The sequence below is a fragment of the Oncorhynchus nerka genome, linkage group LG23, assembly GCF_034236695.1.
Source record: "Oncorhynchus nerka isolate Pitt River linkage group LG23, Oner_Uvic_2.0, whole genome shotgun sequence".
NCBI classification, from domain to species: Eukaryota; Metazoa; Chordata; class Actinopteri; order Salmoniformes; family Salmonidae; genus Oncorhynchus; species Oncorhynchus nerka.
Genome location: NC_088418.1, coordinates 53754749 through 53768415, shown reverse-complemented (window position 1 = coordinate 53768415; position 13667 = coordinate 53754749). Strand labels below are relative to the sequence as shown.

Sequence of the window (13667 nt, the reverse complement as noted above, 5' to 3'; positions counted from 1 at the left end):
AAAGTGGACCAGCCTACTTGGCTAAAAGTGGACCAGCCCACTTGGCTAAAAGTGGACCAGCCCATTTGGAAATCCGGGCAACTGCCAGACGGCCAGTCCGCCCCTTTCAGAGTTTAGTGAGTCTTAACTTCATTCAAATACACAGAATACTAAGAAAAGGGCACCATTCAAATCATTTCAAACAGTAAGTTACAAAAGGCACTAAACATATCTGAATTATTACCTCTTCAATGAAAAGCACAGTGTTTCAACATATCGGGACATTTTTTTATAATGCAACTTAAAACGATGGCACACCTACCCAGTTAGCTGTTCTCTTCCCTCCCTGTAGTTTGGTTGTGAGATTCCGAGACAGGGGAAAGAGAGATGAGTTTCTAGAGTTTCTCTCCTCCCTCTCTGCTGACCAGGTGAACACACCCAGGAGATGCTGAAACTTCAGCTCCAACCCCTCCCTCCACATCAACAACACCGACCAAAAGACCCAATGTATTTTCACTTTAAACAGTGTTAGACATACAGTACATCTATGTTACTTGATCACATGTACATTTCTGTTAGTGTATCTAGTTCACATTTGTGACAATAATTTGCAGTACATTTGGTAAATAGGAATCAATTCATTATTATTTCCACTGGACATGGGCTTCACTAAAGAGGCTGGTTCAGTAATATATCCACTGACCTCTGATTGTGAGAGACGTGAAGATATGTGGTTAAAGAAACATAGAAAACACCAAATATATCATTGTAACCTGTGTCAGTGAGTTCTCCCAGTTCCAGGCAAATCAGGTCACCTTCCGACAACCCAATGCATTGTAATTAAAATCCTGTTTTCTATGTGGTACCTGCAGGGCTATGGCAGCCTAATCTCCAATTGTGTAAACAAAGTGCAACGTAATTCAGGATGTACAAGAGCCCATAGTTCCTGGTACGGACACGTTGTAGTCCATACTGGTAGCTTATTTGGTTGGAGTTCAGTGCCACGTTACAAGTAGTTAGGATGTGGTTTAACTTCCTGGTCTCTTTCAATTTGGATAAAAGCATTTGCTAAATAACTAGGCCTACATGATGACTTGGTTTATCAAGTTGATTAATGTATAACAGCCATCAACTACATGAATAAGGGCAAGAACCCCACACCTCTCCCCTGCTATCCATGAGCCAGTGTTTATGACTGTAATAGCTGACACAGTCAACAAACCATCACACCAGGGAAAACGATGATATACAAACGTTGATTAGCTTGATAACATGGATAGTGTCATTCTGTCACACTCACAACATTCTCTCTGTCTCCATCTTTACAGTTCTCTGAACCATACCACATGGAAGTGGGCACGTAATTCTACATTGTTGTGATTTGTGCCCCCATCTCACCATTCTTGCTGGAGGGTGAAAATAATGATAATACTGATGTCACTAATCAAACATCTTTTATTTAGGAATGTCAACAGTTACATCCATGAGTGAGTGTGTAACATCATTATGAAGACTTTTACACTCTGACAATCCCTCACTGCCACCATACATGTTTTTAATTGCAAACTTGAAACACCACAAATGTCCTTTTTATTCCTCTTCTCTTATCACATTGCCCTTATGTACAACATTATGACATTACATTCATACACTAACAAAAATCATATATTATAATTTGATGTTCCAATAGTAAAACATTGTAAAAATCTATCCTAATATACATTTACTTAATATGTTTATTTCATAAGGCAAATCAAACTATCATAACTTGAATAACATTAACTAAAATAATATTGTATTATGTGTTTTAAGGTATATAATACATCATGTGGTTTTCTTGGACCTTCCATCCCTCTCCTGTTGCATCATCATGGCTGGTCCTCTTCATCCAGACCCACAGTGACCTTAGAAAACAAACACAACAGTACAAAGACTCTCACTGGAATTAGTTCATGAACACCTTACTTCATTTCCATACTGTCAAAACCTAACAACACACTGTACAAGGGACTCTGAACAACAGACTTAACATAAGGAGGGACATTTTCAAAACTGTGACGCAAAAAATGTGCTTACCTTCTTCAGGGCTTCCAAGTTCAACTGTTTTCCAAAAAACCTTGGACGAAGTTCATGTTCTTCGCAAACTCTTTTCTTATCTAAGAGATATGATCAAAGCCAGACATCTTCCTATTTTAATTAAGCAATTCAGTTGTTTAAAATTATCAATATAAACTTGAGATCATATGAGAAGAGTGAAATGAGTGAGCATGACGTTGATTTCTGATGTAGGAGATGTAGGACTACTGTACCTGTTCCAACATCTGTTCCTTTACCACTGGGTCATTGAGGTCAGCTCCTGAGTTAGATTTCAGAGACATCCTTACAATGGTCTGCGTGATTCTCTTTTCTAGATGAGACATCCACACAAAGGAAATTCAGCTTATTTACAAAAAAAATGTACCTTTTCTTCCAATGTCCTTTGAAGAATGTGAATTACTTTGGAACTTAGAATGGAACTATTATCCACATGAACACACATTTGCATTAATCCCTAGTGAGAGTGGCGAGAGAAAGTTGGCATCTGACAGTGGATTAGACAACACGAAGCATCGCTGTGTCCAGCATCAGACAGTAATTGTTAATTTGGGACCCTACTGGTGCTAAAATGTCATCCCTGCACCTGTCTTACACATACAAACCCCAATAAGATGGCAGTCTTGTGGCCTGCCCTGTCTAGTGGTAATGCCACAGCCTCTGGAACATGTAAGGTGTCAGCGTAGATATGAATCTGCTCTAGTGCCTTTTGATGCAACCTCTGTCTATCTTAACCGACTGTCATCCTCTCTGTTCATAAAAAATATATACGTAAAATAAAAAAAGATTATAGTCTTACTTCCAGGTCAAAGGAACGATCTCTTCAGAGAGCAGTCTCTTGTCCAGTGAGGAGTGTTCAGTCTGTCCATGGCCCTGACGGGTCAGAGAGCAGCAGTTACTGCCACCCAGTTGAGGCTGATTGTCTGTGCTCAATATAACATTATCAGATTGATTTACACTAAAGCATTAAGGATATAGTACTGTTGGGTTCTAATTGTCAGAGTATAAACTCAACGGACACTATGAAAGCTTAACCAAGTTTATTCTTCCCAGAGGCTCAATACAGCTGCATTAGCCGACATATTCACACAAGCACTGCTATTTAACTATGCTGAGTCTCCTCCCACACATCTGAAAAGCCAATGCATCTCTGTTGCTAGACAGAACCTTAGTGATATGTTCTTCCTCACTTCATCTGGCCTCTGCCCCAAAGTGCTCACTCCTAACCAACTCACAGATGTTATGGTGACTGGTACCAGACAGTGTCTCATCTCCTCGCATAGGATCTCTCCCATAGGATCCCTGATGGCTAAAAATAACATATTCTGACATAATGTAAATCTTACCCGCTCCTCCTCAGTGACATGAATAAGTATATTTCATATTCTCAGAACCAAACAGTATATAAGCATATACACCCACATGGGTCGCTCAGACATCACCAAAGGACTCATCCAAGGACTGCTGGCTGAAGAGATCAGGGGCTGCACCTGGGAAACAGATTTGACTTTATGGTTTGGAGAGCAGTGTTGCATAAATATAGCCCATCAGTGCAATTGTGTGTCAACATTACAGATGTCTCAGACATCTCAGTTGTTTTCTGAGATACCAGGTTCATTGTCCCTGGCAGTTGAGATGGACTCCTTCAGTCCTGATGGAAATAATCATAAAGTCAATTTAGGCTAGAGATCACTGAACACCTCTCAAATAATAAGGTTATATTATGACCATTTTAATCACTCAATTCACTTTCTATGAAGAATGAAATTCCACACTGAACAAACTGTAAATGGATGTTTAATCAGAGCAGAGACGAAAGGAAATACAAAATAACAATAATTACATTCTAACTAAATAGTGTTCTGTAACAGTACATATCACACAGGAGTTAAATACTGCATGTTCAGTTAATACCTTTTACTTTACCTTTCTTTACTCTATTTTAAAACAATCAAGGTATTACAGTAAACTATAGGTCAAATAACATTGCTTATGAGTCAGTATATGTAAGTACAGTATCATTAAGTAATATCATGTAAAATATGACAATAAAAAGTCCTAATAATAGTAATAGTTATATTGGTGTAAACTATAATGAATTGAAATGCAGGTTCCTTCCAGACCATGAGTGTGGAAGTCTCTCTGGTAGATCAGTGTGGTGTCTGTCTGCAGACTGTCCAGGCTGCCATGTAGAGCCCTCTAGTGGAGATCTGTTAAAACATCACATACAGGATTAGAGGACATTGATGTATCTTATACGTCCAGGCCTTGCCATTATGTTTTGGCTCATTCTAAAGACTATTACTAGTAGAGTGAGTCTAGAATGTAAAAGGGAGGGAGTTAAAGGGAGGAAAGAGCAAGCAATGCAGATAGTACCCAACTGTAGAGAGGGGGTTTCTGAGATGTGGGTTGAGCCTTATTCAATAGGGAGGAATAATCAGAGCATTGCATAAAGTAATACATTGCATAGAGATGACATGACAGTCAAGACATCTCTATTCTGCAGTAAACCATGACAGTTCTATGTAATATTTGTCTATCTGCAGCGTTTTGAATATCCCACCTCGCAGAGCAAGCCCTAAAATAGGAGCTCCAAAGTTGAGCAATGCACCTTGACAGATGAAGGGTAATTCCTGATGACAGGAAGCATCCAGCCACTTCAGTTCTCCGTTACCAACCCGGACCATCTTACCACAGTGGTAATTGATGGGGTTGAGGGGGAAGCAACTATGCCACTCACTGTACTTCACCACCTTATCAACATCACCACTGGTCCACAGCCAGGGGGCGTTCCACTCAAAGATGGACCTCTCCAGACCAATCCACACCCCCCCCACATGCCAGCTTCACATTGGCCAGGAGCTGGGTCACGTCAGCATGCACAGTCTGGTTGGTGATGTGCACCAGGTTGGACTTGGAGCCACGGCTTCTGCAGAACTCCATGGCAATGATCCAGCTCTTGGACTTGTTGATGTAGTGCAGATAATCTGTATGGACAAAACAAACACATGAAATTGCAATTGTTAAAATTTAAGTTCATAAACAAAAAAACACACAGTGGTGTAAAGTACCTAAATAAAAATACTTGAAAGTACTACTGTCGTGGCAATTTCCTGTATTACCAAATGATGAGAGAGCAAACCACACACCAGTCAGTTATTTAAACTTCATCTTTAATTATATGAGCTTCACCATAGCCCTGTGACTCTCAGATCAATTCCGTGTCTATAAATGAATTCTCTGAGAGTGCTTACAAAAAACCCTCACAACTCACAGATCTTAGGAACTTCACAAAGGGCCTTTTACTTGAAAGAGGAGTATCCCATAGCCAGATAGCATTAGCTATAAATTATCGTTCAGTTTGGTCGCTTAGTCGAGGTTCTACTTCTCGTTCTTGGTATTTCATATTACCAAAACATTACCTCATCCAATGGCATATATCAATTGTCAATTCTAGATACTCCCATCACAAATATACCCTCTCCTGGGCAAGTTCACAGAGGGGAGTGAGCCTCTAGGTCATATACTAGGTCAAGATTCATGCAACATCAGAGGGGTAATACAATGGTTCCAGACACTGCCATACTCCTCCCCCCAATGGTAAAAGGAGGGAGTGACTGGAGTACAGACACAATGGAGCCCTTCACATGGTTTAGGAATAGTTAGACACATTCAAATATGAAGACAATCCTGACCTCTCCCCTCTCTGGGCCCCAAGTAACTATCTCACATAAGAATATTATGAAAGTAAATAAAACATCTTATTTATCAATGCTACCGAACTAATTCTGATTCAGCTACGACACTACTTAAGTAATTTTTGTTGGGTATCTGTACATTCATTTACTATTATAGTTTTGACAACTTTTACTTCTCTACATTGCTAAAGAAAATGATGTATGTTTTACTCCTTACATTTTCCATTGACAACTATTTTGAATGCTTAGCTGGACAGAAATGGTCGAATTATCATCCCTGGTCATCCCTTCTGGATCTGATCTGGCAGACTCACTAAACACAAATGCTTCATTTGTAAATTAGTGTTGGAGTGTGCCCCTGACTAAAAAAAAAAAAAAAACCTTTAAGGAATTTGAAACGATATGTACTTTTACTTTTGATTACTTATGTATATTCAGAACCAAATAATTTTACTCAAGTAGTATATTACTGCCGGACTTTCACTTGAGGAATTTTCTATTAAGGTATCTTTACTCTTAACCAATTGTCATCTTACCTGATGACAAATGGGTACTTTTTACACCACTGAATACAAATACACTCAAGGTCTTATCTGCCATTAAATGTACAACGACTGCCACTTGTGCACCTTTGTGCAGATTGGTAGAGAATGTAGCTCCATGTCTAACACTCACCAGGATGGAGTGGAGAAGACAGACAACAGGGGGAGGATGTGGGATCCCTGTCTGTGGAGGTGGGATTTGATGAACTCAGTTGTCCACTGGAAGTTGAGGTTGGTGGTGGACTGTCCATTAGTAGTGGTAGTTGGTGAGGTGCTGGACTGTCCATTAGTAATGGTAGTTGGTGAGGTGGTGGACTGTCCATTAGTAATGGTAGTTGGTGAGGTGGTGGACTGTCCATTAGTAGTGGTAGTTGGTGAGGTGGTGGACTGCCCATTAACAGTGATAGTTGGTGAGGTGGTGGACTGTCCATTAACAGTGATAGTTGGTGAGGTGGTGGACTGTCCATTAGTAATGGTAGTTGGTGAGGTGGTGGACTGTCCATTAGTAGTGGTAGTTGGTGAGGTGGTGGACTGTCCATTAGTAGTGGTAGTTGGTGAGGTGGTGGACTGTCCATTAACAGTGATAGTTGGTGAGGTGGTGGACTGTCCATTAGTAGTGGTAATTGGTGAGGTGGTGGACTGTCCATTAGTAGTGGTAGGTGGTGAGGTGGTGGACTGTCCGCTAGTAGTTGTAGGTGGTGATGTGGTAGACTGTCCATTAGTAGTAGTAGGTGGTGAGGTGGTGGACTGTCCATTATTAGTTGTAGGTGGTGAGGTGGTGGACTGTCCACTAGTAGTGGTAGGTGGTGAGGTGGTGGACTGTCCATTATTAGTTGTAGTTGGTGAGGTGGTGGACTGTCCATTAATAGTAATAGATGGTGAGGTGGTGGACTGTCCATTATTAGTTGTAGTTGGTGAGGTGGTGGACTGTCCATTAGTAGTGGTAGTTGGTGAGGTGGTGGACTGTCCATTAAGAGTGGCATTTGGTGAGTTGGTGGACTGTCCATTAGGAGTGGTAGTTGGTGAGGCGGTGGACTGTCCATTAATAGTGGTAATTGGTGAGCTGGTGGACTGTCCATTGGTAGTGGTAGTTGGTGAGGTGGTGTACTGTCCATTAGTAGTGTTAGTTGGTGAGGTGGTGGACTGTACATTATACATTAGTAGGTGGTGGACTGTCCTGTCCGCTAGTAGTTGTAGGTGGTGATGTTAGTGTGGTTGTTGGTGAGGTGGTGGACTGTCCAGTAGTAGTGGTAGTTGGTGAGGTGGTGGACTGTCCATTAGTAGTAGTAGGTAGTAAAGTGGTAGGTGTTGTGGTGGAGGTTTTGGTAGAGGGAGGACCAGTTGAAGTAGGGCAGGTGGTTTCAGGGGCAACAGGAGTGGTCAAATCCCCAGTGGTGTTAAGTGGACGTTCATCTGTCAAAAATAAGTAGAATTCATGAAAATTACTGCCTGCTTCCGGTCGTGTGTATCAGTGACACTGAAATATTGTAATCCTAATTGTAATCATTTTTGTTATTTGGGAGATTCTATACATCCTAGTCATAGATGATATAACCTAGTCATTGATGATGTCAACACTAGTTTTATAACACTCGCACGATGTTCAACTTACCCCCATAGCACAGGAAAGGACTTTGAGTAGAACAATTTTCTGGTATCCATTTTCTGTCATTTTCTGAGTTCAGCTTTACACAGTTTCCGTCTCCCAAACACATTGGATTGTCCCATTTCTGAAATGGTTCCCCACTGGACCAATTCCATGTGTTGTTCTCATGCTTTAGTCCAATCCAGGTGATCCCGTCATTCAACTCATCAAAGGCATCCTGCTCTTTCTGGTTACAGATACTCGCCAGTTCTCCTTGTTGATGTTTGCAGTCTTTCACAGCCTCCTCCTGGTTCTTTGGTTTGGTTATCAGCACATACACCTTCTCTGTTACTCCATTGACATGATGAACTTATAGGAGGAAAGGTGAAAAGTGATTTATCAGATTACATGAGACAGTTAATAAGAAAAATATCCAGGAAGTCAATTACAGGGGATATTTTGAGATCTGACATCCAGTGATTTGAAGTGGAAACAATAGTGGTTTTAGAGACTGAAAGGGAGAGCCCATACCGTATTGACACATGTAGGGTAATGAGGTGTTACACAACTGTTGTCGAAACCGAGAAGAAACTGAAACGGCACAATGAATGTTGAGCACGCTGCCAAAACCACCATCCCAGTTTAAGAACATCAAGTCCTCCCCATCAGACCAACTCCACTTTTTAGTTTGAAAAGGCCCATTTCCATTAAGGCCAATCCACACATCACCACTAAAATGACTCAGAGTGGATTGAATTGCCTTCCAATCCTCTTCTGTGTGTATGATGGACAGGTTTGTGTAGTGTTGTCTGCAGTACTCTTGTGCTTCAGTCCAGTTTTTCCACTTAAGGACAAGGCTGTAGTTTTTGGCTGAGTAGGTGACTGTTTTAAATATAGGAAAATGATTATCAGACTGCTTGTTGTGTTGAGTGACAAACATTATGTTTAGCTTCCACTATCTATTCTGAAATATAGGCAACACATACTGTGTGATAGCAGAGTAACATAGAGATATCGATTTAATTGATGAAAGCAACAGATGCCATGTCTGGGGCATGGAGAAATTAATACATTTGCGAACTCCTTCCAAAATCTGTCAGTTATTATGAATATGTATGTGTTTAGAAAAATGTAATAAATACATAGGGTGGAGACAACTTTCTACTGTGTATTCTTCAGGCACTAGAATAAAGACTCAAATCACACATCGTTGGTATGTAGTTTAAAGTTTCTCTCAGAGCGCTGTGGTGCTTGCTTGATGATGTACAGTACCTTAAATTACACCTTCAACAGATGTAATGTATACAGAAACAGTGTAACAGAGTTTGGTATCAATGACACTACCCTGTTTATTCGGACCTATTAACAATCTCTGCTCATTAGGTACCGTATACTATATGAATCTAGTACATGTCTGTAGTCACCTTTACCACTGCAGTTTTTCAGGGAATAGCCCGAGGTTGCATTTTGGAGGCGCTGTATTGTAATTCTTGAGTTCAACAGATCACCAGTTGAGGCCTTCAAGGAACATTTGTTTCTGAGGAATAAATATCACAAAATGTGGTAGTAGTTACAAAGACGACTGGTGCTGAACTAAAAAGTATATGGCTGTCCTAATTTGCCCAATCACAAAGGGGAAAATCTTTGAGCATGTACCTAATTTCTGTCTCCTTCCAACTGAATGTGAAGTACTGGCACTTGTCAATATTGGTGCATTCCTGTCTGCACTGACTTGCATTTTGGATTGTGATTGGCTGATTCTCAATATCGTTGCCCAGAAATTCCAATCCGTCCAGTAGATCCCTGTTGCAACCTGTGTGACCTGGAAGTATTTCACGACACAGACCGTCAGGAAGGGACAGGATAAAGCACGACTAGGCACCAGCAAAATGACATTACCAGCAGTTCCGACTGTGTTAGGGAAAGAGCACAATAGTGATGCATAAATGCAACATTCACACATAGAGATGAAGACACAAATCATTGACTTTTGCCTTTTTTGATGGAAGTGGTAGGTGTGCTCAAACATTCAATACACACAAAATGGTAGGATTCAATCTAAATTCAGTAACAGACAGCATTGACCATGAAGAGTTTTGGCTTGTGCACCTCACAATACACATAAGCTGATCAACCCTTCATGTTCCTTCCTACTTTATGGTGACATGTGCACTGAACAAAATCCATTGACAACCAGTAGTATGAAGTGCAACACATACCTTTCACTACCCTCAGGCTGTATAATTCTGAAGGTTTAGAGATCGCTGCTCTGCAACAGTAGTTCCCACTGTCTGCAGGCTGAAGGTCTAAAATGGTGAAGTTCACCATCTCAACTCCAGTTATACATCTGTATTTGTTTTCTTGTGCGATGATAGGTATTGTTGTCACAGCTATGGGATTACAACAGGACCACCATTTGCAATTACTGGTTTCACTCAAGGTTGTATAAAGCATGTGATTCTCCTCACTGGGAAATCTGCAGACAAGGGTCACAGAGGTTCCCTCCAGTACTGATATCTCAGTCCCAAACACTGGTGAGAACCTGGCTGCTGTGGGGATAAATGTCACATCAGTTATTTTTGGGACCGTCAATCTCTTTTTCTGTTTAGATTGTGACACCGACATCAACCTTAGGACTTATATTTCAGTTCAGTGATTATGAAGTTGGAATACAACTGTGTCCACTCAAGGAGAGAGTTCTGTAAATGTCCTAAATGTTGGTTAAACTGAGACTCATTAGATAAGTCATAGCAGGTTGGTTGATAATACCAAGAGAGGAATATTCATCCCATCTGATCTCTTACCCAGTAGCAGGAGTAGAAGTACTGGCTCTATCATGGCCACTGTAAAGAGATTGCATGGTTCAAATATAGAAGCCATAATTGAAACAAGAACTAAGTGTCCACCCCGCCTCTGTTTTGGTTAAAAGCTGAGGTATGGGCGTGGATACTGCAACCACTCAAATTCATAGACAGAGTTATGGATGCAAGGACTGACCATCCGTGATATAACAATTATATTTTTAACCATGTTTTATGGCTATACAGTGTTTGTTTACATTTACATTGTTAACAGACAGAGTAAAGCATGCTTATATTATGGGTTCTGATGGGGGAAAACGGTTGAACTAAGCTCATAAGTTGTATTCTTCAGGAATCAATGGATATACAGTGCCTTTAGAAAGTAGTCACACCCCTTGAGTTTACACATTTTGTTGTTACAGCCTGAATTTAAAATGTATTAGTTTGTCACTAGCCTACACACACACACACTACCCCATAATGTAAGTGGATATTTTTAATTTTTTTTTTACAAATTAAACTGAAATTTCTTGAGTCAATAAGTATTCAACCCTGTCGTTAGGGCAAGCTTAAATAAGTTCAGTAGTAAAAATGTGCTTAATAGGTTGCATGGACTGTGTGCAATTATATAGTGTTTAACATGATCTTTGAATGACTACATCATCTCTGTACCACACACACTCAATTATCTGTAAGGTCCCTCAGTCGAACAGTGAATTTCAAACAGATTCAACCACAAAGACCTAGGTTTCCCAGTGCCCTGCAAAGAAAGGCACCTATTGGTAGATGGGTACACATTTTTAAAGCAGACATTAAAACAGTTAGTTTTCTCCTATCACAGCCATTAAACTCTAAGGATGGACCAACATTGTAGTTACTCCACAATACTGACCTAATTAATTGAGTGAAAGGGAAACCTGTACCGAATAAAAATAATCCAAAACATGCATCCTGTTTGCAACGAGGCACTGAAGTAATACTGCAAAAAAATAAAAATCCTGAATTCAAAGTGTTATGGTTGGGGCAAATCTAATACACCACGTTATTGAGTACCACTCTCCATATTTTCAAGCATAGTGCTGGCTGCATCATGTTATGGGTATGCTTGTAATCGTTAAGAACTGGGAGTTTTCCAGGATAAAAAATAAACAGAATGGAGCTAAGCACAGGCAAAATCCTAGAGGAAAACCTGGTTCAGTCTGCTTTCCAGCAGACACTGGTAGATGCATTCACCTTTCTTCGGGACAATACTCTAAAACACAAGTCCAAATCTACACTGGAGATGAAAACCAAGAAGACAGTGAATGTTTCTTAGTGGCCGAATTGTTACAGTTTTCACTTAAATCTGCCTGAAAATGCTTGTCTAGCAATGATCAACAACCAATTTCACAAAGTTTGAAGAGTTTTGAAAATAATCCTGGGAAAATGTTTCACAATCCAGGTTTTGAATGCTCTTAGAGACTTACGCAGAAAGACTCACAGATGTAATCTCTGCCAAAGGTGATTCTAACATGCATTGACTTGTGGGGTTGAATAAAAAAAATTAAAATGTTATAATTTTTCTTCCATTTTGACAGAGTATTTTGTGCAGATAGTTGACAAAAAATTACAGTTAAATCAATTTGAATCCAACTTTGTAACACAACGAAATGTGGAAAAATGCAATGGGTGTGAATACTTTGTGAAAGCACTGTAATGTCATTCATTTCTAAATCCAAAAAGTGATGTAGAATTTTTTTTTCCCCCACCTTTATTTAACCAGATAGGCAAGTTGAGAACAAGTTCTCATTTACATCTGCGACCTGGCCAAGATAAAGCAAAGCAGTTCGACACATACAACAGAGTTACACATGGAGCAAAACAAACATACAGTCAATAATACAGTAGAAAAATAAGTCTATATACAATGTGAGCAAATGAGGTGAGATAAGGGAGGTAAAGGCAAAAAAAAGCCATGGTAGCAAAGTAAATACAATATAGCAAGTAAAACACTGGAATGATAGATTTGCAGTGGAAGAATGTGCAAAGTAGAAATAGAAATAATGGGGTGCAAAGGAGCAAAATAAAAAATAAAAAATACAGTAGGGGAAGAGGTAGTTGTTTGGGGTCAATTATAGATGGGCTATGTACAGGTGCATTAATCTGTGAGATGCTCTGACAGCTGGTGCTTAAAGCTAGTGAGGGAGATGAGTGTTTCCAGTTTCAGAGATTTTCGTAGTCCGTTCCAGTCATTGGTAGCAGAGAACTGGAAGGAGAGGTGGCCAAAGGAGGAATTGGTTTTGGGGGTGACCAGAGAGATATACCTGCTGGAGTGCGTGCTACAGGTGGGTGCTGCTATGGTGACCAGCGAGCTGAGATAAAGGGGGACTTTACCTAGCAGGGTCTTGTAGACGACCTGGAGCCAGTGGGTTTGGCGACGAGTATGAAGCGAGGGCCAGCCAACGAGAGCGTACAGGTTGCAGTGGTGGGTAGTATATGGGGCTTTAGTGACAAAACGGATGGCACTGTGATAGACTGCATCCAATTTATTGAGTAGGGTATTGGAGGCTATTTTGTAAATGACATTGCCGAAGCCGAGGATCGGTAGGATTGTCAGTTTTACAAAGGTATGTTTGGCAGCATGAGTGAAGGATGCTTTTAAAAAAATATATATAAATAAATTATTTCACCTTTATTTAACCAGGTAGGCTAGTTGAGAACAAGTTCTCATTTGCAACTGCGACCTGGCCAAGATAAAGCATAGCAGTGTGAACAGACAACACAGAGTTACACATGGAGTAAACAATTAACAAGTCAATAACACAGTAGAAAAAAAGAGAGTCTATATACATTGTGTGCAAAAGGCATGAGAAGGTAGGCAAATAATTACAATTTTGCAGATTAACACTGGAGTGATAAATGATCAGATGGTCATGTACAGGTAGAGATATTGGTGTGCAAAAGAGCAGAAAAGTAAATAAATATAAAC

At 40.2% G+C, this 13667-nt stretch overlaps 1 protein-coding gene and 1 pseudogene across 1 annotated transcript; both read right to left on the bottom strand.

Annotated features, from left to right (window-relative positions):
- Positions 1–3854: 3854 nt before the first annotated feature.
- Positions 3855–7460, bottom strand: LOC115106264 (uncharacterized; annotated as a pseudogene).
- A 3-nt stretch (positions 7461–7463) lies between these two features.
- LOC115106123 (putative C-type lectin domain family 20 member A) lies at positions 7464–13071 on the bottom strand. Its single transcript, XM_065008404.1, has 6 exons — positions 10118–13071; positions 9555–9720; positions 9323–9435; positions 8430–8780; positions 7926–8267; positions 7464–7726 (listed from the first exon to the last, which is right to left on the bottom strand). The coding sequence occupies exons 1-6, from the start codon at positions 10521–10523 to the stop codon at positions 7464–7466; spliced, it is 1641 nt and encodes a 546-aa protein (XP_064864476.1). The 5' UTR covers positions 10524–13071.
- Positions 13072–13667: the final 596 nt, after the last annotated feature.

Bases quoted from the DNA above. Each gene is read 5' to 3' on its own strand.
- LOC115106123 (XM_065008404.1), bottom strand. From the start codon at position 10,523: ATGTCGGTGTCACAATCTAAACAGAAAAAGAGATTGACGGTCCCAAAA. The intron at 9,721-10,117 runs GTATGTGTTGCA...AAATACTTCCAG, and splicing joins CAGCCTGAGGGTAGTGAAAG to GTCACACAGGTTGCAACAGG. The intron at 7,727-7,925 runs GTAAGTTGAACA...TATTTTTGACAG, and splicing joins TCCTTTCCTGTGCTATGGGG to ATGAACGTCCACTTAACACC.